At 40.2% G+C, this 25,822-nt stretch overlaps 1 protein-coding gene across 3 annotated transcripts in view; it reads left to right on the top strand.

Annotated features, from left to right (window-relative positions):
• The window catches only part of PXDNL (peroxidasin like), a 283,093-nt gene that overhangs the window by 234,062 nt on the left and 23,209 nt on the right, over window positions 1-25,822 (top strand). For all 3 annotated transcript variants that reach the window (XR_014710245.1, XM_084619291.1, XM_084619292.1), the window contains 2 exons: window positions 11,317-11,451; window positions 15,259-15,467. Coding sequence is in view for 2 of the 3 variants with exons in the window: in XM_084619291.1 (XP_084475417.1) it covers window positions 11,317-11,451; window positions 15,259-15,467 (344 nt within the window). In the remaining variant the exon portion in view is untranslated. The remainder of the gene's footprint in view (window positions 1-11,316; window positions 11,452-15,258; window positions 15,468-25,822) is intronic.

The following is a 25,822-nucleotide window of genomic DNA, read 5'->3' on the forward strand; positions in this document are numbered from 1 at the left end:
AGCTCTGGGCCCAGAAGGTGCTGTCCAGCCACTCCTGCTGGGCAAGCTCACATTGGAGGTGTGGCTCAAAAGGGAGCAACTCCTCTCAGTCTGGGCAGACAGAGCAGAGGAGAAGACATGTGCTGCAAGCTCCTGCAGAGAAGCTGCTGGGGCTCCACACAGTTGAGACCATGCTCCACTGACAAGCTGCCACAGGCCCTTCACTCTACAGAGGCAGGAATAGCAAGCCATGCTGATGGAGAAAGTGTGGTGATCCAGCATGCTATTAGAGAGAACTTCAGGGGTAATCCAGAAACCGACCAGTGGCAAAGATGGACGAACCAAAGCTGGAGCCCAGGGAACAAGTATAAGGGCACCCACACTAGGTCACATATTGGAACTGTTGTTCATCGGGCCCTGGTTTGGAACCTGGTGGAGTAGGGAGGGCCCGAGTTCCCCTACCCCCAGCTGTGGACCCTCGCCAGTGAGCAGTTCTGCCAGGTTCAGATCTCTAGCTCCTAATGTATAGGCATATTTTCCTTAGCTGCTTCTTCAGTTTTAGGGTATGTGTAGATGATCCACACCTTGTCTCCAGATTAAGAGGACCTGTTTCTGATCCCTTCACAGTTCTTCTGCTCACAAGTTGTACAAATGACCAGGATTCAGATCTTAGCAGTGTATTTCTTTTTCATGAACAATATATTCAAATGCTATGTGAATCAATACTGTGCATTGCTTCCCTACTGTGCAAACAAAATGTACTCAAAAGTATTCATACTGAATGTGTACGTAATTTGTTTACTGCAATTGGAATCTAAAATTGTATAATCCTACACAAAAAATATATAGTACTACTGCTTTTTATGTAGCACTCTACACATCATTGGTTTCAAAGTGCAGAAAGGTGTATAGAACAAAAACAATTATCATTACTGATAAAACTGATAAAAATGCAACAGTGAACAAGAAATCTTTAAGATGTCACTTAAAAACAGATAAGGCATTTTGAGATAAGCTATTCATTTCAATCAGTAGGAACATAGGCACAGAAATCTGTCATTCAGTGATTCTATGACTAGAAACTGAAACTTTAAAAGGTGACAATGTGGAACATAACCTGAATGAAATGTGTCTAGATGTCAGAAATGCACTGGGCAGGTCAAAACCAAAATATAAAAGTGAATATTTTTGTTGAGCAGCTGGTGTCAGGATGCTAAAACACGTAGACTGTGGTTGAAAGTTTCAGAATCCTACTAGAGCAGGCTTCTGAGCAAGATGAAGGTTGCACAATCACCTTTTCCAGTAACGAAGACCAAAAGAGATTAAATCATCTGAGAATCTGCTAAGAGCAAAAGTGGTCAACATTTAGCAACACAGTTCCATTCTATGTGGAACTTGAAAACGGAGATGGAACCTTGGCTGCAAAATTCAGTTGCAAAATTTGATCTCACTCCCTTCCCCATAGTTCAGGGCTCAGATCTGGAGTTTTCATGAAAGCCCATTTTTATAACTAGATCTATTGATTTTCACTTTCACACGCTCACATGCAGAAATATTTACATGAAAGTCCGTTAATTTTTCATGGGGAAATGCTGTCATTTGTAGTAGCAAATATGATTTTTATACCCCTCCCCCGCAAATTTGCAGCCCAAAAAGTATTTGTGAATTGTTACACATTTATCTCAGATAAAATGCCTTTTTTTCAGTAACCCATAATCATTTTATATTTTATTTCCTAGTGTACTTTTCCCTTAGATATTGTTATTTCTGAGTTATATTTATTCATGTTTGTGTTTCTGTTACTTCAGAACTGTGCTTTAGAGTATGTACTCTGAACATTAGTTTATTCATCCAATTAGTAGTCTCTTGTGCCAAGATTTTGGAAAAGAGATTCCTAAAGTTAGGCTTTGAATCTATAATTAAGTGGGTCTGACTTTTAAAAGTACTGAAAACCCAGCATCTCTCATTGACTTCAGGCACCTACCCAGTTGCTATGGTCTTGGCCCAGAAACTGTATATATCTTTTGACTATTTCTGTTTGTCATCTCTTCTGTTTTTCCAGTAGAGACACATTCATTTATCCAGTGTGACACAAGGACTTCAGTTAGTTTTGTAGCTTAAGAAAAGTCCCGAAGAGTCACTTACCTTATTCAGTTATGATTTTTAACCACTGTGTATCCCCATACAATTCTCCTCATTTGAGCTAATATTACAATCTCAGGTCTTAGTGCTAACAAGTTTGAATCAAGTCAACAAGCTGATAGTCTTTTTCAAAAGAAAAGTTTTCATTCTCACATTCCTTTCTCCACTCCCAACATGCCCTGTTGCTTTCCTTGTCCACCCTCCCAACATCTTTTTCAGTGCAATTATTGTTAGAACTTGAGCTGAAGTAGTGGGAAAATGCTCTTGAGAAAAATAATCATCTTCCCTTTGTCTTTTTTTTTTTTTTAAATTGTTCCCCAAGAGGCCTGTTGTTGTTTCCTCTTTGGTCAATAACATGTTAGGAATAATTCAAGACAGTAGTGGTTTTAAGTGAAGTCATCTAGAACAAGTACCTTGGTGTAAGAAATCCTTACACCTTTGTTGTTAAGGTGTTTCAGAGCAGAATTAGCAGTAATTGTCTTGCACAAAGAGCGCTACTTTTTTCTAGTCTCATTTCTCTGGGCCAGTACAGACTGAGTGCTCTGCATTGCTTCCTAGAGGAAAAAGGGAGTGGGTTGTTTATAGATTCATAGATACTAAGGTCAGAAGGGACCATTATGATCATCTAGTCTGACCTCCTGCACAATGCAGGCCACAGAATCTCACCCACCCACTCCTGCGAAAAACCTCTCACCTATGTCTGAGCTATTGAAGTCCTCAAATCGTGGTTTAAAGAATTCAAGGAGCAGAGAATCCTCCAGCAAGTGACCCGGGCCCCATTCTCCAGAGGAAGGCGAAAAACCTCCAGGGCCTCTTCCAATCTGCCCTGGAGGAAGAAAATTCCTTTCCGACCCCAAATATGGTGATCAGCTAAACCCTGAGCATATGGGCAAGATTCACCAGCCAGATACCCAGGAAACAATTTTCTGTAGTAACTCAGATCCCACCTCATCTAACGTCCCATCAGGCCTATTTACCATTTATATTTATATTCCCATCAGGCCTATTTACCATGAATATTTAAAGATCAATTAATTACCAAAATCATGTTATCACATCATACCATCTCCTCCATAAACTTATTGAGTTTAATCTTAAAGCCAGATAGATCTTTTGCCCCCACTGCTTCCCTTGGAAGGCTATTCCAAAACTTCATTCCTCTGATGGTTAGAAACCTTCATCTAATTTCTAGTCTAAATTTCCTGGTGGCCAGTTTATATCCATTTGTTCTTGTGTCCACATTGGTACTGAGCTTAAATAATTCCTCTCCCTCTCCGGTATTTATCCCTCTGATATATTTATAGAGGGCAATCATATCTCCCCTCAGCCTTCTTTTAGTTAGGCTAAACAAGCCAAACTCCTTGAGTCTCCTTTCATAAGACAAGTTTTCCATTCCTCGGATCATCCTAGTAGCCCTTGTCTGTACCTGTTCCAGTTTGAATTCATCCTTCTTAAACATGGGAGACCAGAACTGCACACAGTATTCCAAGTGAGGTCTCCCCAGTGCCTTCTATAACGGTACTAACACCTCCTTATCCCTACTGGAAATACCTCTCCTGATGCATCCCAAGACCACATTGGCTTTTTTCACAGACATATCACATTGGCGGCTCATAGTCATCCTATGATCAACCAATACTCCAAGGTCCTTCTCCTCCTCCGTTACTTCTAATTGATGCGTCCCCAGCTTATAACTAAAATTCTTGGTATTAATCCCTAAATGCATAACCTTACACTTCTCACTATTAAATTTCATCCTATTACTATTACTCCAGTTTACAAGGTCATCCAGATCCTCCTGTAGGATATCCCTGTCCTTCTCTAAATTGGCAATACCTCCCAGCTTTGTATCATCCGCAAACTTTATTAGCACACTCCCACTTTTTATGCTGAGATCAGTAATAAAAAGATTAAATAGGATTGGTCCCAAAACTGATCCCTGAGGAACTCCACTGGTAACCTCCCTCCAGCCTGACAGTTCACCTTTCAGTAGGACCCGCTGTAGTCTCCCTGTTAACCAATTCCTTATCCACCTTTCAATTTTCATATTGATCCCCATCTTTTCCAATTTAACTAATAATTCTCCATATGGCACGGTATCAAACGCTTTACTGAAATCTAGGTAAATTAGATCCACTGCATTTCCTTTGTCTAAAAAAAATCTGTTACTTTCTCAAAGAAGGAGATCAGGTTGGTTTGGCACAATCTACCTTTTGGAAAACCATGTTGTATTTTGTCCCATTTACCATTGATCTCCATGTCCTTAACTACTTTCTCCTTCAAAATTTTTTCCAAGACCTTGCATACTACAGATGTCAAACTAACAGGCCTGTAGTTACCCGGATCACTTTTTTTCCCTTTCTTAAAAATAGGAACTATGTTAGCAATTCTCCAATCATACGGTACAACCCCTGAGTTTACAGATTCATTAAAAATTCTTGCTAATGGGCTTGCAATTTCGTGTGCCAATTTCTTTAATATTCTTGGATGAAGATTATCTGGGGCCCCCGATTTAGTCCCATTAAACTGTTCGAGTTCCACTTCTACCTCAGATATGGTAATATCTACCTCCATATCCTCATTCCCATTTGTCAGGCTACCATTATCCCTAAGATCCTCTTTAGCCTTATTAAAGACTGAGACAAAGTATTTGTTTAGATATTGGGCCATGCCTAGATTATCCTTGACCTCCACTCAATCCTCAGTGTTTAGCAGTCCCACTTCTTCTTTCTTCATTTTCTTCTTATTTATATGGCTATAGAACCTTTCACTATTGGTTTTAATTCCCTTTGCACGGTCCAACTCTACTTGACTTTTAGCCTGTCTCACTTTATCCCAACATGTTCTGACCTCAATAAGGTAGCTTTCCTTGCTGATCCCTCCCATCTTCCACTCCCTGTATGCTTTCTGGTTTTTCTTAATCACCTCTCTGAGATGCTTGCTCATCCAGGTTGGTCTACAACTCCTGCCTATGAATTTTTTCCCCCTTCTTGGGATGCAGGCTTCCGATAGCTTCTGCAGCTTTGATTTAAAGTAATCCCAGGCCGCCTCTGCCTTTAGATCCATAAGTTCTTCAGTCCAATCCACTTCCCTAACTAATTTCCTTAATTTTTGAAAGTCAGCCCTTTTGAAATCAAAAACCCTAGTTGCAGATTTATTTTTGTTAATCCTTCCGTTCAGTTTGAACTGAATTAGCTCATGATCACTTGAACCAAGATTATCCCCTACAACCACTTCTTCTATGAGGTCCTAACTACTCACCAAAACCAAATCTAAAATGGCAGCCCTTCTAGTCGGTTCAGCAACTACTTGATGAAGGAATCCATCAGCTATTGCATCTAGGAAAATCTGAGCCCTATTATCATTACTAGCACTCATCCTCCAGTCTATATCTGGGAAGTTAAAGTCTCCCATGATCATGCAGTTTCCATTAGTATTTACTTCATTAAAAACATGAAAAAGGGCTCTATCCATATCCAAATTAGATCCCGGAGGTCTATAGCACACCCCAAGCACTATCCCAGGGGAGGCTCTAATAGTTTTCTTCCCCACTGTAATTTTTTGCCCAGACGGACTCTGTCTTATCCATTCCATCGCTTCTTATTTCTTTACATTCTACCTCATCATTGATATACAATGCCACTCCACCACCTTTACCTTTATTTCGGTCTTTCCTAAACAGCACATACCCTTCAATACCTGTAGTCCAGTCATGACTACAATTCCACCATGTTTCTCTTATCCCTATAATATCTGGTTTCACTTCCTGCACCAGTAGCTCGAGTTCCTCCATTTTGTTACCTAGGCTCCTCGCATTGGTGTACAAACATCTTAATTTTTGCTGTTTGGCCTTGCTCACATTCTGTACCCTATTAGTGGGTTACTGAACAGTGATCCTCTCCAACCAGGTGTAATCTTGATGGAATCAATAAATTCCATTCTGTCTTCAGTGAGAAACATGATCGTTATCACAGAGGGGTAAGAGAATAAATGTGTTGAGATGGGTGAATTGGTGGCAGGATGGGGAAGCAAAAAGGATCCTCAAAGACAGATAAAGGGATGTAGAAAACCCAGCTGAGGGAAGAAAAAACTCAATGTAGAAATATAATATTGTGCTGCTTGTGTGCTGTGACAGCATGGGTTTGTTTTTCTTAGGCAGATGAACATGGTGAAAATTTAGAACAGAAATTGGCCTTGTTACAGAAAACTCAGACTAGCTCACAGTCATAAGTGAGAACAAGACCTATAACACAGAAAAATTTACAAATAGAAATAGCATAATATATGTATAGGAAATGCAAGATAAACCTCAGGCCACCGAACAAAGAAGAATGTCTGTCAGACACGTTGTTCCCAGAAGTACATTTGCGAGAAGTGCTAGTTGGAACACTTGTCAATAACAAAATACTGCAGATTAACAGCGTTATCCCTTAGGACTTGATCCACAAACAACTAAAGTCTATGGGACTCTTTCCATGGACTTTAATGGGAGGTGATCAGTCCCTAAAGCTGAAAATTGGCTTTGATATTTATTATGGGGTTACTAATGATTTATTTGAGAAAATAGCCTGCTATAAATGTGAACATATAAATCAAGAAACCATATTGTTCCATTTAAAAACAAAAAGTAATTCCATTACTTTATATATACTTTCTAGAAAATAACCACCCAAAATAAATCTATATCTATCCTACACTTTTACTCATAGATTCATAGCCCAGAAGGGACCACAGTAATCATATAGTCTGACCTCTTGTATAACACTGGCCATAGAACTTTCCCAAAATAATTCCTAGAGTGTACTTAGTTGAATGGACGTAGTCAAGAAGCTGTGATGAGCGTATCAAGTCTAGATAACAGACTGGGTTCTGTCCTGCATCAGAGCGTTGCTCAGAGCAGGAGGGGGATGAAGGACGGGAGCTGGGGGGACTGTATCTTTGACTCTGAAGGCTGTCTCTGGCCCCTACACCACTGGTAGAGACACTACTGGAATATGCTCAGTTCTGCTACTGATGTACGGTCTTTAATTAGAACCCTGCATCAGGGGATGATTAGTGATGCTCTGCTCTGCCCTGCCCTGCCCTGCCACACACACTGTGCTGCGAGTGAACAGAGGTGTAGACCTACCTGTGGAATATTTATGCCCAGCAGGGAGTTCCCATGTGCCAGATGAATTTTCTGTTGGGAATTTGTGAACTAGGTTGCAACACCTTTCCACCTTGTGTGCAGAACAAAGTGTCTGGAAAGCACCGGAGAACGTGGCCTGTGTGTGTCTTTCTGAGCTAGGATAAATAAGACCTAAATGTTAGGTCTCCATCATTGCTTTACTGTAAAGAGAAAAGTACTTTCGAAGCAGGAAAGGACTCACAAAAATAATGAAGAAATGTGATTATACGTATAACCGCTCTCCCACACTCTTCATCTGTCACTGTGTTTCATCCTTTGAGCTCTTTGGGTGGCTCCTTATTGACCTGATCTAAAATCCATTTTAGAAAGGTTACCATTTACTTCGGTAGCTCTGGAAGTAGCTGTGTGTTTGGACAGTGCCTAATGCACTGTGGATGCTACCATAATACAAATAAAAATAATAAATAGTCAAGATAGGCCTATTGCTGGTCTTCTTTTCATCAAGTGCAATAGCAGATATTTGATACCTTTATTTTGCTAAATTTGATTACTAGAAATCCACATTGTCTGATGTTTTAGGAACACTTTAGAAATATATCCATTTTGATCGGGACGTAGAAAATTTCCTGTATAATTTCTATTCCTGATCTTCTGGAAACTACTTTGGTCAAGTTTTTATTATCTGTGTTAATGAATGACATTAATCATTAAATTGCAGTGTTCCTAGATCCTTTCTAGGATTTCACAAAATTAAAAATCAAAGCAGTATGTAGGACCAGAGAGACTATTTCATTAAAATAATCAGTCAGGTTGAAATTAAAGAATAAGGGAGGCATGGGCTTTCTAGTTTTACAGACTAGAAGTATTAAATCTTTTAATACTTGATCTAGATACAATGTGATTAGTCTCCTTATTAATATACTGGGTTTTTTTACATTCCAATTCTGCTATGAGCTCCACGTAGGCAGACCCCTGCATCTGTGCACAGCTCACTGCAGGGAGGCTCAGCTTTTATAAAATGTCTCCAACAAAGCCCTCCCCTATGTGAAATGGTACTGAATGTGTATTGTTTATTATTTGTCATAATTAAGGTGCAAATTAGGTTTCCAGAATTTATAAAAGTAAAATCATTTTAATTAAAGCCATTTGAAATGTTTTCACTGAAACTTTTTTTCTGTCAAAAGATGGCTTTTGTACTAAAAAAAATTCACAAAAAAAATTCTGTAATTTTTGTTTCTTCTTTGGTAATTGTTTTTAGTTTTAGGAACCCAAAACTGTTTTCATAAACCAATATTTCAATTTTAATTTTTATAGGGAATTTTGATAAAAACCTAATAAAATATTTACATTTTCTGGGGGGGAGGAGGATGGTATTTTTTGAACAGCTCTAATTTTCATAGACTTCTACCATTTTTTCTTAATAGTAATAATAATTTGCAGCCTAACTAGTAAACTGTATAAAGAGAAGGAGTACTTGTGGCACCTTAGAGACTAACCAATTTATTTGAGCATGAGCTACAGCTCACTTCATCGGATGCATACTGTGGAAACTGCAGAAGACATTATATACACAGAGATCATAAAACAATTCCTCCTCCCACCCCACTCTCCTGCTGGTAATAGCTTATCTAAAGTGATCATCAAGTTGGGCCATTTCCAGCACAAATCCAGGTTTTCTCACCCTCTGCCCCCCCACACACAAACTCACTCTCCTGCTGGTAATAGCCCATCCAAAGTGACCACTCTCTTTAAAATGTGTATGAAAATCAAGGTGGGCCATTTCCAGCACAAATACAGGTTTTCTCACCCCCCCCACCCCCTTTTTTCAAAAACACACACACACACACACAAACTCACTCTCCTGCTGGTAATAGCTTATCCAAAGTGACCACTCTCCCTACAATGTGCATGATAATCAAGGTGGGCCATTTCCAGCACAAATCCAGGTTTTCTCACCCCCCCACCCTATGTGTTCCATTTTACCCATTTAGAAGTAAATGAAATATTTCCATTATGAAGCCCTGTTCCTGCAATCTGAGCCCTCTGGGCAAATGCTTGAATTCCCATAGAGGCCTTGGGAATTCAAAATTTGGTAGCACTGGGGCCTTATAAGGGAAATGTCAACTCCATTTGAACTGTTAAAGTAAAGTGCATTTATTGTTATATTTCAGCAAGCAATGTGACAGCAGCATTTGGTATTCTGGTTATGATCACCATTGGTGCTTGATTGCCTTTTGATTCACAGTGGATGTTTAATTTTCCCTACATTTTGGCTAGGATTTACATATTTAGACCTCAAAATTGTTAGTCTAATCTCAATATCTTTTTGTTAATTGCCTTGCAACTCCTGTGGTGCTACACATTATGCTTCTATTTTAGTGCTTTGGTGGATAGAGGAAGGAACTGGGTTTCACAGAAGCCCCACTAAATAAACATACAAAGTAGAATTTACTCTATAAAGGTGTGCATTATATTGTCTATTCCCTCCCTTTCCCAAGGTTGCCTTCCATTCTGCTATTGCTTTGTATCTTTTTCCATTTTCTTGATTGCATAGGCCTTGATCCTATGAAGACTTATGGTTGTTTGCAACTTAACACCCAGGCATAAGCAGTGTTGCATGTTCAGATTTAATAGTCATGATGTCAAATAATTAACTCAGCTGAAGTTTTATGTAAGTAAGATAATCAATCATTTCCCTATGGGTCAAGAGTTTTGAGTTAAAAAAAAAAAAAAAAGGACGCACAATCCATTCTTTAATAATACGCTTCAGTCCAGCTAAATTCAGCTTATTGAAAACACACTAGAGTCAGCTAAAGTTCAGCATAAAAAGAGTGGCTAATAAAGTACAGGCCTACTAGGACAAAGACATTCATTTACCCAAAAGAAAGCCCTCTTTAAACAGCTTTGGCTAACACACACAAAATTCTGGGATGTTTGGTCAAGAAATCATGAGAGTTTAATATAAAAAGAATATACAAGATACATTTTAGTAGCAGTAGTCTTGTTGAAATCAATGATCTTCTGTACCTAATGACTATACAGATTGAAATCTCAAGCCTTCCTAAGACTAAAAGCAAAATCTGGGTCCCGTTGTGCTAGTGGAGAGCTACCTTCCCAGTGATCCAGAGCTTCCATTTCCAGCTCTGCAGGACCTTGAAATAGCCATTAAATGTTGCTTTTTCAATTTCTATTTAGATCTTGAAAAGGCTGACGGAGATGTTTTCTAGACCTTCATCTGAGCTATTTCATGGTCCAAAAGGTACGATGTCAGTGAAGGCCTAATTTCATAATGGCAATTTTGACTTGTCTACATGTCATTGCAAAGCGTGCCAGAAGGGGGTGATTTGTAAAACACCCTCATGTGCGTCTCCTTAACTACCCAGTGTATTGCCAGTGGATCTTGATATTTGTATTGTTTGAATATCACTCAGATACCAGTCATCCTTGGCTCTAGAAATGAAGGGCCAGATGCTCACGTGGTGTAAATTTGCATAGCTCCATTGAGATTTATACCAATATATACTAAGTGAGAAGCTGGCTTTAAAAGTTTATTTTGTTAGGTATAATACTGCTTAGATGTAGTAGCTGATGGTGATTCTTTCCTGAGTGAAGTCCGAACAATACAAATATCAAAATCCACTAGAACTGCCGTTTTCACTAAAATAATGTGGCTGAAAAATGTGTATTTATTGTGTTTGGTATTCAAAGAGGAAGCCAGTGTTGGGTCGGACCTGGATCTCCTCATTCCAATATTTTTTTTCACTGTGTCTCAGACACATTTTGAAATCTTAAATCTGAGAAGCTGCCTAGTGAGCAGGTTAATGTTCAGCATTCAGATTTGTTTCTAAAATACAGCAGTGACAGTATCAAAACCATTTTTGGAGGACGTGAGATCATAAGAATTCTTTTGATTAGAAAGCATTGTGTGTGTTTTCATTCAAAGAAGATTTGGAATGATTAACTTACCTCTGTAAAAACACCTACATTCCAAAGAAAATGAGCCGAGAGCAAATGGTCAGTCTAGTTCCATATTTGTAACATGAGTTTTACCTGGATTCTTTTTCTAGGCTGTATGGCACACCACTGAACATCGACTTTTGGCCAGCTCTGATGGTGGAGGACCTAATTCCTGGTACAAGAGTGGGACCAACCCTAATGTGCCTTTTTGTCACTCAGTTTCAACGGCTTAGGGATGGAGATAGGTAATCAGGTTTGCATCATAGTTGTGTCCATAAAATACTAATCTAGTTGCATATCAAACAAATGTAACTGCCCTTTCCTCCCTGGGTTACGCGGGAGCAGGCAACGCTCACCTATACGCCCAGGCACCTGATGTTGTTGACCGTAAAGGAGATCCTGAGTTTCCCACTGGAGATGTTGGATAGGTGGGAATCCTCTGTCCGCCCCTCGGCTGCAGTCATTTCACTTGTAAGGGGAATTAAAATAGGTGGGGCCTCCATCTGGCTGGGCCCTGTACACACTCAGTGGTGTGCCTTGTGAGGCTCCAGGAATAAACCTGAGCTAATCTGTGCAATAGGTCCAATTTAAGAATGCCAATTATAAACAATATACACCCATTATACAATTTACAGTAGTAAAGGAAACTTCTCTAACTTGAATTTACGCTGCCAGCTTCTACCTCTTCTCTGTCCCCCCACCCCCCGAGGGTACACACCTCTGGATTTCAGAATTCTAAACACTTCCTTGCATGGGCACGTTTGAAGATCTTGAAGCTGGAGAGAGCACTCTGGTGGTCTGGTGAATCAGTCCAGCCAAGGCAACAAGGGGCAGAACAATTCTAATTTGGGATCATGCCAAGCTGCACACCCCCTCTGAAGACTGGAGTTGTTTTAACCAAATGTCAGCATCTTGGGGGTTCTGGTTCGATGAGAAGACCAATCCACCTCTTCACAGACTCAGATAACCCCTTAAAGTCTCTTTTCTGCCCCCTTTCCCTTGCAAGCACTTGCCCAAACAAGGGTGGTGGTGACTCATGCTGACGTCACTACAGCCCCACCTCAGTCAGCTCTAGGCACAGCAACAGTCTCTACCCTGTGTCCTCTGTAGCCACCAACCACCCCTGAGGCTCCCTGTTTAATCAGAGCCCCAGCATGCTCTCAGCAGCAGCTTCTGGCTTCCTAACAGCAGTTTAGTAGCATCTGTCAACAGAGCTCTAGTGAAACAATCTCAGCGCCTCTCCAAAATGGAGTTCACTGCACTGGTGCTCTCTCTCTCTCCCCCCACCCAAGGCATCGTGAGAGTTGTAGTTTCCATGGCTGGATTGCAGTGCTCAAGATTTTGGAACACTCCCAATTAAGTTCAGAGGCTCCTCTACTAAAGGGTGCCTACAAGCATATAGAGTACGATAGTATTTGAGTCCATCATAACTGAGGCTTGAAAGAATCTAAGGAGGTTAGGGGCTTTTTACTGTTAAACTGGTAAGTCAGCTACAGTTTATCAGCTCATAGCAAAAGTGAAGAAATGTTAGAACTAAATTATTTTAGATTTAAGTGATTTTTTTAATTAGTTTCTTTATAGTTGTACAGAGATAGTGGTAGGACAATAGACAAGCTTCTAACCCTCTTTCCCTGGACTCATTTGCCCTTGTGACCAGTGTTTACTAAATCTAAAATTAAAAAGTTGTCATATATTTTAAGTTATTGGTATTGATCAGGACACGCAAGTGAATGAAACAAGGATGGAAGTTAAAGAAGCAGGCTGCAACTTTATAAACTTTAACCACAGGGGCTATCAATCTTCTTCAGGCTCCTCAAATTCAAGGCATTTTATTGGATACAGTGCATGGTTAAATGGCCTCATGTCATATAACCAATCCATCTCAGCTGATCTTCTTCAGCTTAACCCTAAGTCTCAGCCCAGGTCTGAATGATCTTGCCATTCCCAACCATGAGGAGGAATTATGATCCCTCCAAAGGATACCTCAGTCCCTGAACACTTAAGGTGTCTCCTTCCCTATAGGCTAGTAGGTACACCAGCCATATCCTGGGTCTTGTATTGTTTTCCTCTAGAAGTTGGCCCTTCCAGCCTTTTGTCTGCACTGGACAGCACCCACTAGACATTTCCATATTGTTTTCTAATACTAAATTCCTATTCTTACTCCTATAAACTAAAAATGGGCCTCCATGGTGCTGCAAGGAATGCAAGCTTCTACCCTGTCTGCCCCAGCAGGGGATTTGAAGTACTGAAGGTGGGTGGTGCCCAAGAGAGCCAATCAGCTACCCCATACACACCCTAAGCAAGCCAATGGGAAGCAGAGCGAGGAGGAGAACACTTTCCCCTCCCCCGAAGGCACGTTCCCTGCATGCACTCCGAGGCATGTGGAGTGTGCATGGAGGGGAAATGCTCCAGCATGTGCTCCACAAGTGCTCACCATACCCACTCCACTGCTGGTCCAACTAAACTTCCCTAGGGAGATGGGGAGGACAGAGAGCAGTATTTATGTCATTTGTGGAAGGCTCCAGTACTAGTGTATATCCTCCAGTTCAGATCTGGAATAAACCCTTTGAGGTTCCCATGACTTCTCTGCAGTACAATAAAATGTGATATTTTTAAAAACAAAAACAAAATAATATTTTTTTTAAAATAAGGAGTTAGAGCTAGTAGAGGCAAGCAAATCTGTCTCGCCTCAAGAGAGGAGAGTAGTGAAACATATGCATTTAGCATTTTAAAAACTATTATTTACTTACTCATTTAAATAGCAAAGTACTGTGAAGTGCACAGTGATTTACTGATATGTGAGAATACCCTGTCCCTGTCCTGAAGAGCTTATAATATAAGGGCTTTGTCTTTGTTTTGCAATATATTTCATACTTTTTTTCATTTCTAAGGATTTGGAATGGATCCATTTTTTCATTTTTTGAAAATATTCACAATTAAAACACTTGTTTTTTAAACAAATATTCTTGAAATAGTTTTGGTAAATGATAAATGTCATTAACCATTTCAATAGTGTTTTCATTAACTATTTTAACCATGTTTCTAATAAGTTTTAGAAAAAAATATAGCATGGCATTTTTCACAAAAAAACAAGAAATGTTTCAAACGAGAGTGATAGTTTTACATGAAAAAATATTTGTAAAAAGCCATTTTCAACTAAAAGTTCTCTTAACTGAAAAAAGTAGTGGTCCAAATTCGGTGAAGAATCCTGGTCACGTGCCACATGAGGCATGTTGCGCATACGCTAAGAAGACTGAAAAAAAATCAACCAGATCTCAGCTCAGCCCTTCTCAGATTGAAGCCTTAAATTAGCAAACATACGAGGAGATGCAGAGGGAGAATGGGATATGAGATCCTATCACAAGACTAATTTGGAGCAGGCATGATTCTTGTCACTTATATGCTGCTGTTTGGTTGGGGTGTTGTTGGGGGGGGGTTGGTATCTTGATATTTTCAATTATTTAAAAAATGATAAAATTTTAGAATGCTGCACGATTTGAAGCATTTATTTAGGATACAGGAAATGCTGGGAACTCCAGTTTGGTAACATGCTTCATCATCATCTATGCCCAACCTCTATACTCTGGGTACATCTACACTGCAATCTACATCTACACTGCAGCATATGTAGACATACCTTTCATCCAGTTAGCTGGAATAGCGGTAGCAGTGAAGCTGCTGCGGCAGCACTGGCTGGCCAGTTGAGTGTATACCCTGGGTCCCAGGTGGAGCTGTACAGCCTGTGTTGCTGCCCGGGTGGACAGGGCCTTGCTGCTATTGTTGTTCGAGCTAGCCAGATCAAAGCTAGCTCCATCTGTCTGTTCATGCTGCAGTCACACCTCCAGTCGCAGTGTTGTAGACATACTCCAGGTAACAGTTCAAGATCATAACATTTAAGAATTTGATAAAACATGAAAGCCGTTAAAGTAAATTTAACTGGAGAACAAATGTGATCCCTTCCATATGGTGCAGTCTCTGTCTGCTCATTATCACTGTTTGACATGCTGTTAATTCTCAGGCACAGATCCCTGATGCCGTATCTTTTTGACTAGGTTTTGGTATGAAAATCCTGGAGTGTTTACAACAGCGCAACTCACTCAGCTGAAGCAGGCCTCTTTGGCACGTGTACTCTGTGACAATGGGGACAACATCCAGCAGGTCCAGCCTGATGTCTTCTTAAAGGCAGACTACCCTCAGGGATACATGAGCTGCAGTGAGATACCAAAGATTGATTTGAGATTGTGGCAGGACTGCTGTGAAGGTCAGTAATAAACAGAGTAGCAGATGGAAAAACTGCTACTAATATTAACTCTCAGATAATTTTTATTTGCCAAAACTGTGCTTTTCATTTTTTTGGTTCTCATAGTATTTATAGTGGCAGGCTCTTCAATAAAAAGAAGAAAAGAAAACAATTTTTGAAAGAATGATTTCAGTTTGGATACAGAGATTATTGTACACTGTAAAATTAAACTATTCATGCATAGAAATAACTTTATTTTTTTTCTCCTGAAAAGGCACTGTTGACCACTAATAATACTAACTAATTGCTAAAAATTACTCTGAAGATTAAGGAGAATTTTCGTACTAAGTTTGTGGGAAATTGCTCAAACTGATTCTGACTTACAGGTCATTACGTATTTTGATTTGATGTTTTGACTTGTATCTAATTTTTGTGTCCTGTTAGCAAAAAGTGAATTGTTGCTATGTCTTCAAACCATCCACATAGTTAAATCTCCTTGAGAACAGATGCATTGGCTATATTTGTAGAAAATTGTTTATAATTAAGCAAGGGTATTAATGACTGTCACTAACTGTAATGTGTGTATAATATTGTATGAGCAATTTGTCCATTGGTGGCAGTTTAGAGAGACTAGAAAAGGTTTTCCTGTAGCTCAGGTGATTGAAGCTATAGTCTTTGGAGATAAAAGACCCAGTTCTAGTCTCAGGTTTGTGTGTTATGTCTAGTAATGGTTTGTTACAATGGATTTCATTGCAGGATGACTCCCTACTGTGTTTTTCTGCTAAGCAAGAAGAAAATTAGTCAAGCTGGTTTTTGAGTTACAGGTCATTACTCTGAATATGAGGCTACTAAGTCGACATACTGATTGGTATAGTGAAAGCTCACTTGATAAAGGTAGCAGGGCTTGACAGGGAGCTGTTTAAGGTCTATAACGCTGGATGATGCTTTATAAAGTCTATGCAGGGCAAAAGAAAGGATCCCTGTGAATAGTTCTTAAGCTCCAAAGGGCAGTAAAAAGCAGTGACAATTGGGGACCACCAAAAGCTCATGTGCTCAAAAGTTCTGTAGGGCAATGGGAAAAGAGAGGAACCTGTTGCCTTTGGAGCTCAGGTCGTCCTCATAGCAGTAGTATTTGGAGGGAGTCATGAACTTCACAAAGCAAATAGTATGCTCAGTGCACTGGTAAATGTGGGCCAAATCCTGTCCTGTTCTCTGCTGCCTAGAAGAGGCCTGTTCCAGCAGAACCATGCAGGGGTCTCCGTTCAGTGGCTTTGGGGGCATGAAAGAAGCTGGGTTGGAGCTAGTGGTTCTGTCCATGGAGTGGGGGAGGGATTCTCATACCCACGGTGTGGGAGAGGGATTCTTTTCCCTCCATTCCCAGAGATTTCCAGTGTGTGGCTTGGGTACTCAAGCTGAGTACAGTGTTCTGAGTTTACAGTAAATGAAGGAACCCAATCCTTAGTGGGAGACTCTCACATGATTTTTTTTTAAATGGTGGCTTTACTACATTACAAGGCAAAGAAAATGGGGCTAAAGCTGACTTAAGCTGCCAGCTAAGGATCCCATTGCATAAGGACAGATCCAGGTGATATACAAGTGCCCTACCTGGCTCTACACCTGTTGCTTCTAGTCCCTCAGCATAAGGGATGGTCTGGGGTGGGAAGCTATGGACAGAGTTCACTACAATCATGGACCAACGGAATGGCTCCTCTGGGGGCATATATTGTCCAGTTAAGCCACAGGCTGCTCTAATTTACATCAGTGACAAAAAGAGCCCCCATCTAACCCCAGGACCATGGAGTGCAAAAGTCACTGTCACATAGTGGGCAGGCCGTTTAGGGGGAGTTGACTTAGTCTCACCTGCGTCTAGTTATCCATCTCCCTTGGGCTTGCGCTCATGGATCAGGTGACCAGGCATCCCATGATGATACCCCAAGGGTGGGGCTTCCTTTAAGAGGGAGCCTGCTCTCTCAGTGATGAGGAAGATCACGGGTTATGAAAGACCTAATGGAAGGCTCTGTGGAGTGGTCCAGAGACTGGAGAGCAGAGGAAAACTGATACAAGTGTAAAGATGAGAAATCATGGCTTTTTTTAACTGTTTGAGTTGGGAGCAGGTATGCTCCCCAGAGATTTTAACCTTTTTTTTTTGTTACAATACCAGTCTTGTTTTGTCTGTTTTGCTTGGTGTTATGTATCTCTGAGCTTCTGTCATTTCTTATATTGTAACTTGCGTTTTTAGAGCTTTTCGATGTCCTTAGTACTAGTATATTTGTCCTCGTCCGGCTTTACAATAAGGATTTCAAACAAGTTGTTCTGAAACAGCAGAAAAGCAAGTTTGAGAGATTGCCTTATGGCGCAAAGTTAAATATAGCTACTAAATTCAAAAGCAGGACTGAAAACAATTTTATGGCTTAATTGTCTCATTATAGTTTTGCTGTGAGCGGTTGAAGTCTGATGTTCTCCACACTGCTTTGAAGGGCTTCTTTTTGTTAATCATGCAACAGCTTTTAATAGAATGAATTTATTAAGGGAATGTTTTGGTTATATAATACACATCTTACTATCTAATAAATGCAATTTTCATTAGTCAGCAATAATTTTCAATTCTGGGGATATTTTAGCTCACAAATCTGAAAAAGAAAATACAGATCTCTGGAATACCTTAAAACCTCAAAGTGAGAACTCGCTGTGAAACTTCCATCTGAAAATCACGAACCCAGATGGTTGTGTAAGTCTCAGAAGAAAATATACATCTGTCATTTCCTCCTGCAACTGTTTGTATTTGAAGAAGGATTTATTTAATCAACCGGCAACATGGCTTAGTGTGTCACTCACATCAATACAGCATGTATACCTTCTGTACCAGGAGTGCTCTTTCATTTCTAGGATGCACCGGAGATGATAATTTCACTAAATAGATGTAGCATCATTGTGGATTTTAATTGCACCAGGCAAAAAGATGATGTGGAAGAGCAGTTTCAATTATTGGAGGTGGCTGAATCAAATAAATATCCCTGGGCCTATGTGATTTGCCTTTTGCTCCAAATGCAGAAATGCTCCTGCACAGCATGCAGCATCATACCCCTGCAAGGAAAACACACACGCGCGCGCACACACCCACCCCTTTTCTCAGTTGAGGTTCCTGTGCTTGGTGAGCACCCAGAGTCGCACAGTGCCTCAACAGAGCTGAGGAATGGGGCCAGGAGCACGTTCTCTTGGGTAGAACTAGTGCAGCTTGAGAATTCTTAGTACATTAGACTGGGATATGTTCCACCTGGAGGAGTGTTGTGGCTCTGCATTGCCTTGTCTTCAGGCCAATGTGTACTGCACCACAATTTTGCCCTATGGGAAATTGAATACAATTTTATCATAGAGATTCTTACATATGATTAGTTGTTCCCAGAGTATGAAGTTTCTTCCTTACCCAATGTACCTATTCCTTCTCACCGTACCTAGGCTTAGCTTTTGATGTTATCTAGCAAAGGCTATAGATACTAACAGGGTAACCGGCTAACAGGGTAATGAAAGAATTTGGGACTTTATCTAATTCCCAGTGAAGCCAATGGCAAAATTGTCATCTGGATCCAACCTTTCTCAAAATTTGAAGGTGTTCAGATATTTGATTTCGCCCTTTTTAGAGATTATAGGGGCCAGTAACAATGTCTCTCAGAGTTTAAGGTGGCTAGGCTGTGGAGTTTCACTTCAACTCGGTTTATGATGATTAATTTAAAACATAAATGGCCAAATGCAGTGCATCAACACCGATATTATACATGCATGTTTGTTTTTGTTGACTTTATACATGCATGGGGTTTGATCGTTTGCCTGTTAAGTTTTGTTCATTTGCTGAAGTCTCACCTTTGCTGTTTGTCTTTTTAGTTTTATTTGGGACCATTGTTATCCCACAATGTTATTTCCCTGATAAATCTTTCCAACACCAACATGTTCAGGCAACTTTTTGGCTTTGAGCTCCAGTGTGCATAGCAAGGGAAGTGTGGGTTGACCATAGCAGCTACATATTGGTACTTCTGCCCTCCTACTGTAACATGTGCTCACTCAGCCTGGCTTTCTGTCCCCTTCTAGTGGTTGGCTCACACAGAAGTTTGAGTTTGCTACAGTCATTGGCTAAGAGATGTGAGTCTTTCATCTCAGGAGGTAGTGGCTCTGTGTGGTCCAGCCACCGTGAGAACAATCCGTCGTAAGTGTAGGTTAACTACCATTCTGAAAATAAATAAAAGGTTCTTCTGATCGTAAAGGAACAGCCACATACCTAGGTCAATATACAACTCAGATCTTATCCAATAATCATGCTGTGGCCAATCCTTTAGTATCTAAAATCTAAAGGTCTATTTATAAAAAGAAACAAAGGTGAGAGTTAAAATTGATTAAAGGAATCAAGTACATCCAAAAACTTTGCATTTATTGTATCAGGCTTGTTGCAGTGATGGAATAAACTGCTGGCTTAAATCAAGTCTCTGGTTGCTTCCAAATTATTGGAAGGTCCTCAGTCCCTTAGTTAGGATGCTCCCATTAGTGTAAATTCATAGTCCAGAGGTTTGAGCAGGAAAGGTGCAAAATGGAGATGTTTCCAGGGTCTTTTATAGCTTCTGCCATGTGGAGGGAAATCCATTATTTCAAACAAAGCCCTCAGCACAGCTAGTGGAAAATTACAGGTATCAAGATGGTGTTTGGAGTCACATGGGCAGATCACATGTCCATGCATGATTTTGCTTAGTCACAGCAGAAAAGTCCATTAACTGTAGATGGGCATCTTCCATTGTGAGTTAAATGTTCTTTAATGGGCCATTCACTTGAATAGTTCCTTATAATGTGCTGGCTAAATACCTTGTGGGTGCTACACAGAAGCAAGCATTTGAAATACAGGTATAGAGCCAATACTCATAACTTCAAATACGAAAATGATACATGTATACAAATAGCAAAATCATATTCAGCAAATCATAACCTTTCCATAGACACCTTACTTGACATACTTTGTACAAGATTTGTTGCAATTATATAACAGTGGTAGCAACAATGATCTACATGGTCATACTTAATCAGATAATGTCACACAACCATCCAGGGAAATCTTCTTATCAAAGAAAATATCTTCCTATCAAGAAAGGTCAAGATGCCAAAAAAACAAATCCTGAAACATCAGAGCTCTTGATTTTAAAGATGAAGCATATTATCAGCACTTAACAAGTAACAATAACTGATGATATAGAATCAGTTGAAAAAAATGTAAGGATTAATTGAAACCTCATCAGAAAATGAATTATTGTGTATGGCTGAAGGGATTTTTTTTAGATAAATGGTTTCTTCTTCCAGTCAGTCATGTATCAACAAAAACCTATACTTTAATTGTAACTTTCACTCCCTTTCAGTACAGGAAGAGGGTTCATAATTCAGTAAGAAAAAAAAAAGAGTTCTGTTTCAGAATCACCAAACACATATATTTCCTGACTTGGCACTTGCTATCCAAATAAAACAAGAATGCTTTGAGAAGTCAGTAGGCTGATTTTTTAGAATGATCTTTGAACGATCAATATTATAGGCAAAAAGAACTGTGGGGGTAAATAATGTCATTTAGATGTTTAACTACCTAATTACATCTCAAATCTGGCACTTAGAAGTCTAATTAATATAAATTGCACCCACAGTGATTTGTGCTTGCAAACAGATTGAGGCTCCTGTCAGACCAGGACTCAATGGCTAATTTCATACAATTATTACTATTATTACAGTTTTCAGAGTAACAGCCATGTTAGTCTGTATTCGCAAAAAGAAACGGAGTGCTTGTGGCACCTTAGAGACTAACCAATGTCTCTAAGGTGCCACAAGTACTCCTTTTATTATTACAGTAGCATATAAGAGCCCCAAATGGGGATCAGGACCTAGTCCCATAGTGCTACTGCTGTTGTATTAATTTAGAAGGATTAAATGTGCCAAAGGTGGTAATATAACCCAGTCACTGTCGTACATTAACAAGTGTTAAACTTGGTTTGGTTTCTGGGATATGGAGACCACAGCTTGCTATGGCAAAAACACCACTAAAAATCCTTGTTACCTTTTATTAAAGATACAGAAAAGAAAGAAAAATAGTTAAAGCATTTGAAGTATGAAGTGAGGGTTTCATTTTAATGACATTTCTTGTTCCCTTTCCCTTTAACTGGAGTAAGTTTTAGAAGGAAAACCCCTCTTGTTTGACAGTCTTTCACATGGTATCAAAGATGATGATAAACTGTCCTTTTAGATAAAAGAGAAGAAACTAGTTGAGATGGGCTGGAGGGGTAGTTGCAGATGGTGTTTGGGATTCACCTGGAGCTGGCAGGGGTGAGGATGCTATTTAGGTCCCCCTTTCTGGACTGATGTGGTCAAGACATCTCTCAGGATCAGGGTGATGAAGATCTGAGGTCCCAGGAAATGGTGGGTGTGGCAGCCAGGATGGCGAAGCTCCCTCCAAAAGCCTCTGTCTGTTGTTCATATTTCCTACCCAAAGTCTCTTTCTTTAAAGACCCAAAAAGGGAGTGATGGGTGGAAAAGTCCTTCTCTCATTATTTTGGTTCATTAATTTCTGGTTCCATATCTTCTGTTTTTACCAAGCATGATTTCAGCAGTCCTTGAACCATCTCAACAGGTCCTTTTTGTTGGGACGAATTTGTTATTCTGTCTCCCTTTCATACTTTTCCCCATCATCATTTGTTATTCTAAGTTATAGTGACATTTTATGGACTTTCACATACTTTTTTACAGTTGAGCTCACAATTAAATTAAATTTGTAAGCCCAATTGTCACAACAGTGTTGTACAAATATGTAATAAAAATACTCCCGCCACAAAGAATTTACAGTCTGGATTACAAGATGACACAACAGCTAGGCAAATCAGGTAAAGGGATATGGGAGGGAGGGAATAAAGTGGAGGATGAGATGAGAAGATGACCAGAATGCTATATCAAAATGAGCATTAATCATGACTTGCCTCTTGCTCAGCCAGCATTGGCTGGTGCTGTCTTGGAGTCATCCTGGCAGAGGTGAGTTTTAAAGACCGGTTTGAAATTGGATAATGTGGCAGATAGACCAATTTTGTTGGCGTTTCTCCCCCCTGCTTATGGGTGATATGCGACTAAGGCCAGAGATGTCTTAGGACAAAGTTGATTGGTGTGTAATAAGGCCTGGAGGCAGAGGTGAAACTAAGCCGGTCCGGTCTGGTATGGTGTACCGGTAAGAAAGTGGCTGCCGGTACCAGCAGGGCTGATGATGATGGGGGGGGGGGAGGGAGCAAAAGGGGCGGATTTAAATGGGTCCCAGGCTCCCAGCCCCTGCCACCGCTGCCCCAGGGCTCTGACAGTAATTGAAAGGGCCTGGGGCTCCCAGTCGCTGCTGCCACCACCGCGCCTGCGACCGGAGCCTCGGGCCCTTTAAATCTCTGCCAAAGCCCCAGGCAGCGCTGAAGGGCTGGCTGGGGGATTTTGGCCCCAGCTTCACTCCTTCTGCACGAGGGCCTGCCCCTTCCGCCCAAGGCCCACAGCCGTGCCCCCCCCAACCCCCGCCACCTTCCTCAGGACCCCGGCCGCCTTGCATCCCAGTAAGTCATTTAAGTTACATTCACCCCTGGCTGGAGGGTAGATTCTCCACTGTGCCTGAGCAGTGAGAGGGGAACTAACACCCGATCAAGGCTCCCTGATTCTCCATGGTCCCCTGAACGCACAGTGTGGTGCAGCAAAATCTACATAAATCTCATGAAAATAAGTGGAAATAAAAATAACAGAGGAACCTCAAAAGTTAATCTCTTTCTTGTAGGGGTGAGTAATTTATTAGATGTCTAGGGTCGGGCTCGGTGAACACAACTCACTTTGTGTTGCAAGTATTGTGTATGCAAGGATGATACCAGTTTCACTAGATCAGATGATAGCAGGGGAAGGACTTCTGTTGTAGCTGTCATTCATTCAAGGGTAGGCAGCGGGAAAGGGTTAGCAGCACAAGGAAATATGTTGTAGTAAATCCCCTGCTACAGTGCCTATGGTCTGGGGAAAGACTTCAGAATATAGGATCTTCGGAGTTGACATTTCAATGTGGTGATGACTGTTGCAATTCATAGATTCTTACACTGATATTATAAGCCAAATTTTCAATGAGATTTCTAAAATTGCACCTGCACATCTTGTGGTCATACATGGTTTTTTCCCCCCATTGGGGCATTGGTCTGCATTTTAAAAAAAAGTGTGCAATAGCTATACTAGCAAAATAGCAGTCACAATTTTAGAGGTCCATTTGAAAATTGTAGCCTTTGTCTGCCAGCTCCTCAATGTTAAGGGTTGGTTTAAGTCAGCCAATCCAAACAGAGCTGATCCAGATAATCTTGGACTTCTTACAGATCATTTGCTCATTACGGCCTGTATTTTGCATGCGAGAAAAAGATCCTAAGTTACCCACCAATCAGTAGCTTCAAACACACACGCACATATGCCATTTCTACTATACACACAGTATTTCATTATTAGCCGGAAAAAATCATAACAATCAATGAGATAATTAAATGTACAAACTGAGCAATCTGAATAAACAAATTGTTTTTAGCTTCCGTAATGTTGCCACCTGAAAAATGTAGGCGATTAGCACCTTTCTATTGAACTAATTTGGAACTGGAATTAATTTGCAAACTGGACACCATCAAATTAGACCTGAATAAAGACTGGGAGTGAATGGGTCATTACAAAAACTAATTTCCCCCTACTGTTACTCACACCTTCTTGTCAACTCTTTGAAATGGCCACCCTCATTACCACTACAAAAGTGAATTTTCCTCCCTTGGTATTCTACTGTTAATTGAATTGTCTCATTAGCACTGTACCCCGCACTTGGTAAGGCAACTCCCATCTTTTCATGTACTGTGTATATATATACCTGCTACTGTGTTTTCCACCCCATGCATCTGATGAAGTGGGTTTTGGCCCACGAAAGCTTATGCCCAAATAAATTTGTTAGTCTCTAAGACACAACAAGGACTCCTCGTTGTTTTTACTGATTCAGACTGACATGGCATCCACTCTGAAACCTGTTTCTATGGAATGTTCTTTTCTGTGGTGTGGTTTTAAGGCTGGTCTACACTGAAAACTGACATCAGCAGACACCCTCTCTCGGGGGTGTGAAACATCCACATGCCTTAGAGATGTACAATGCCAACTGGCGTAAACAGCGCTATGTCGATGGACGAATTCAGGATACAAGAATTCTTCCGTCGACCTACCTACCACCCCTTGGGGAGGTAGATTAACTCCAGCCATGGGAGAATTCCTCCCATCACTGTAATGATGCTGTGCCTCGGTAGTGGTTTAAGTGTAGACATAGCCTTTGATAATGTTGTAGCATACATGCACGAGTAGAAGACCACTGTATATACTGCACATTCATTAAATCAAGGCTGGGTGTTTTTCCAAAAATATGCGGTAGGAATTATTTTGGGGATGTTCTATGGCCCATGCTATACAGGAGGCCAGACTAGATGATCACAGTGGTCCCTTCTGGTCTTGCAGTCTCTGATCTGTGTCAGCTATCTTATTAATAAATATGGATTGTAAGATTTTGATTTTAAAATACTAGCGTCGATATTAGAGACAATAATGTTTAAATTAGGGCACCAAAGCCAAACTTTCTTTATAAAAGGTAGAAGCTCTTAAATAACCTAAGAAAAATCCAGTATGTTGTACTGCATTCTAAGAGTGCTAAAAAGGAGGGCTACATTCTAACTGTAAATGCAGAAAAGGCTTTCATCTTGCTAAACACACCAAGAAAGCATTCAGCTTCCCCCCCAAAAAATTACTATGAACAGTTTGTGTGTGTGGGTGTGTATAACATGCACCATGTTAACATTGTGATTAAATAATTTTGAAAAAGTGAGAGAAATGTGAATAATACAATAATATGCTATATGTTGCTTAACATTGTTAATTCTGTATTAAGAGACATATCTTTACAAGTCAAGACAATGTAATTGTAATGTCTTACTATAAAAAAATCAATTAATAGAAGTCCCCCCCACAAAATGCTGTATGTTGCATATAGCAATATCATATCTTGATATGAGTAGTCTTTAAGAATGAATTTTGGAATAGTTTCGCCCATCTTTTTTTTCCACTGCTGAAGATTAAAAGTACAACAAAAGTAGAAAAGCAGGTACATAAAATACAAATATGTTTGGCCCTTATTCAGCAAAGTGCTTAAGCTTATGTTTAATTTTAGGCACAGGTTTTAAACCCATTGATGTCAATGGAATTTAAGCACATGCTTTTAAGTTAAGCATGTGCTTAAGTGTTTTGCTGGATTGAAGATTATATAAGTCACATAAAACCAACTTGATACTACAACTTTT

This window comes from Lepidochelys olivacea, assembly GCF_965140295.1.
Source record: "Lepidochelys olivacea isolate rLepOli2 genome assembly, chromosome: 2".
Classification (NCBI taxonomy): Eukaryota; Metazoa; Chordata; order Testudines; family Cheloniidae; genus Lepidochelys; species Lepidochelys olivacea.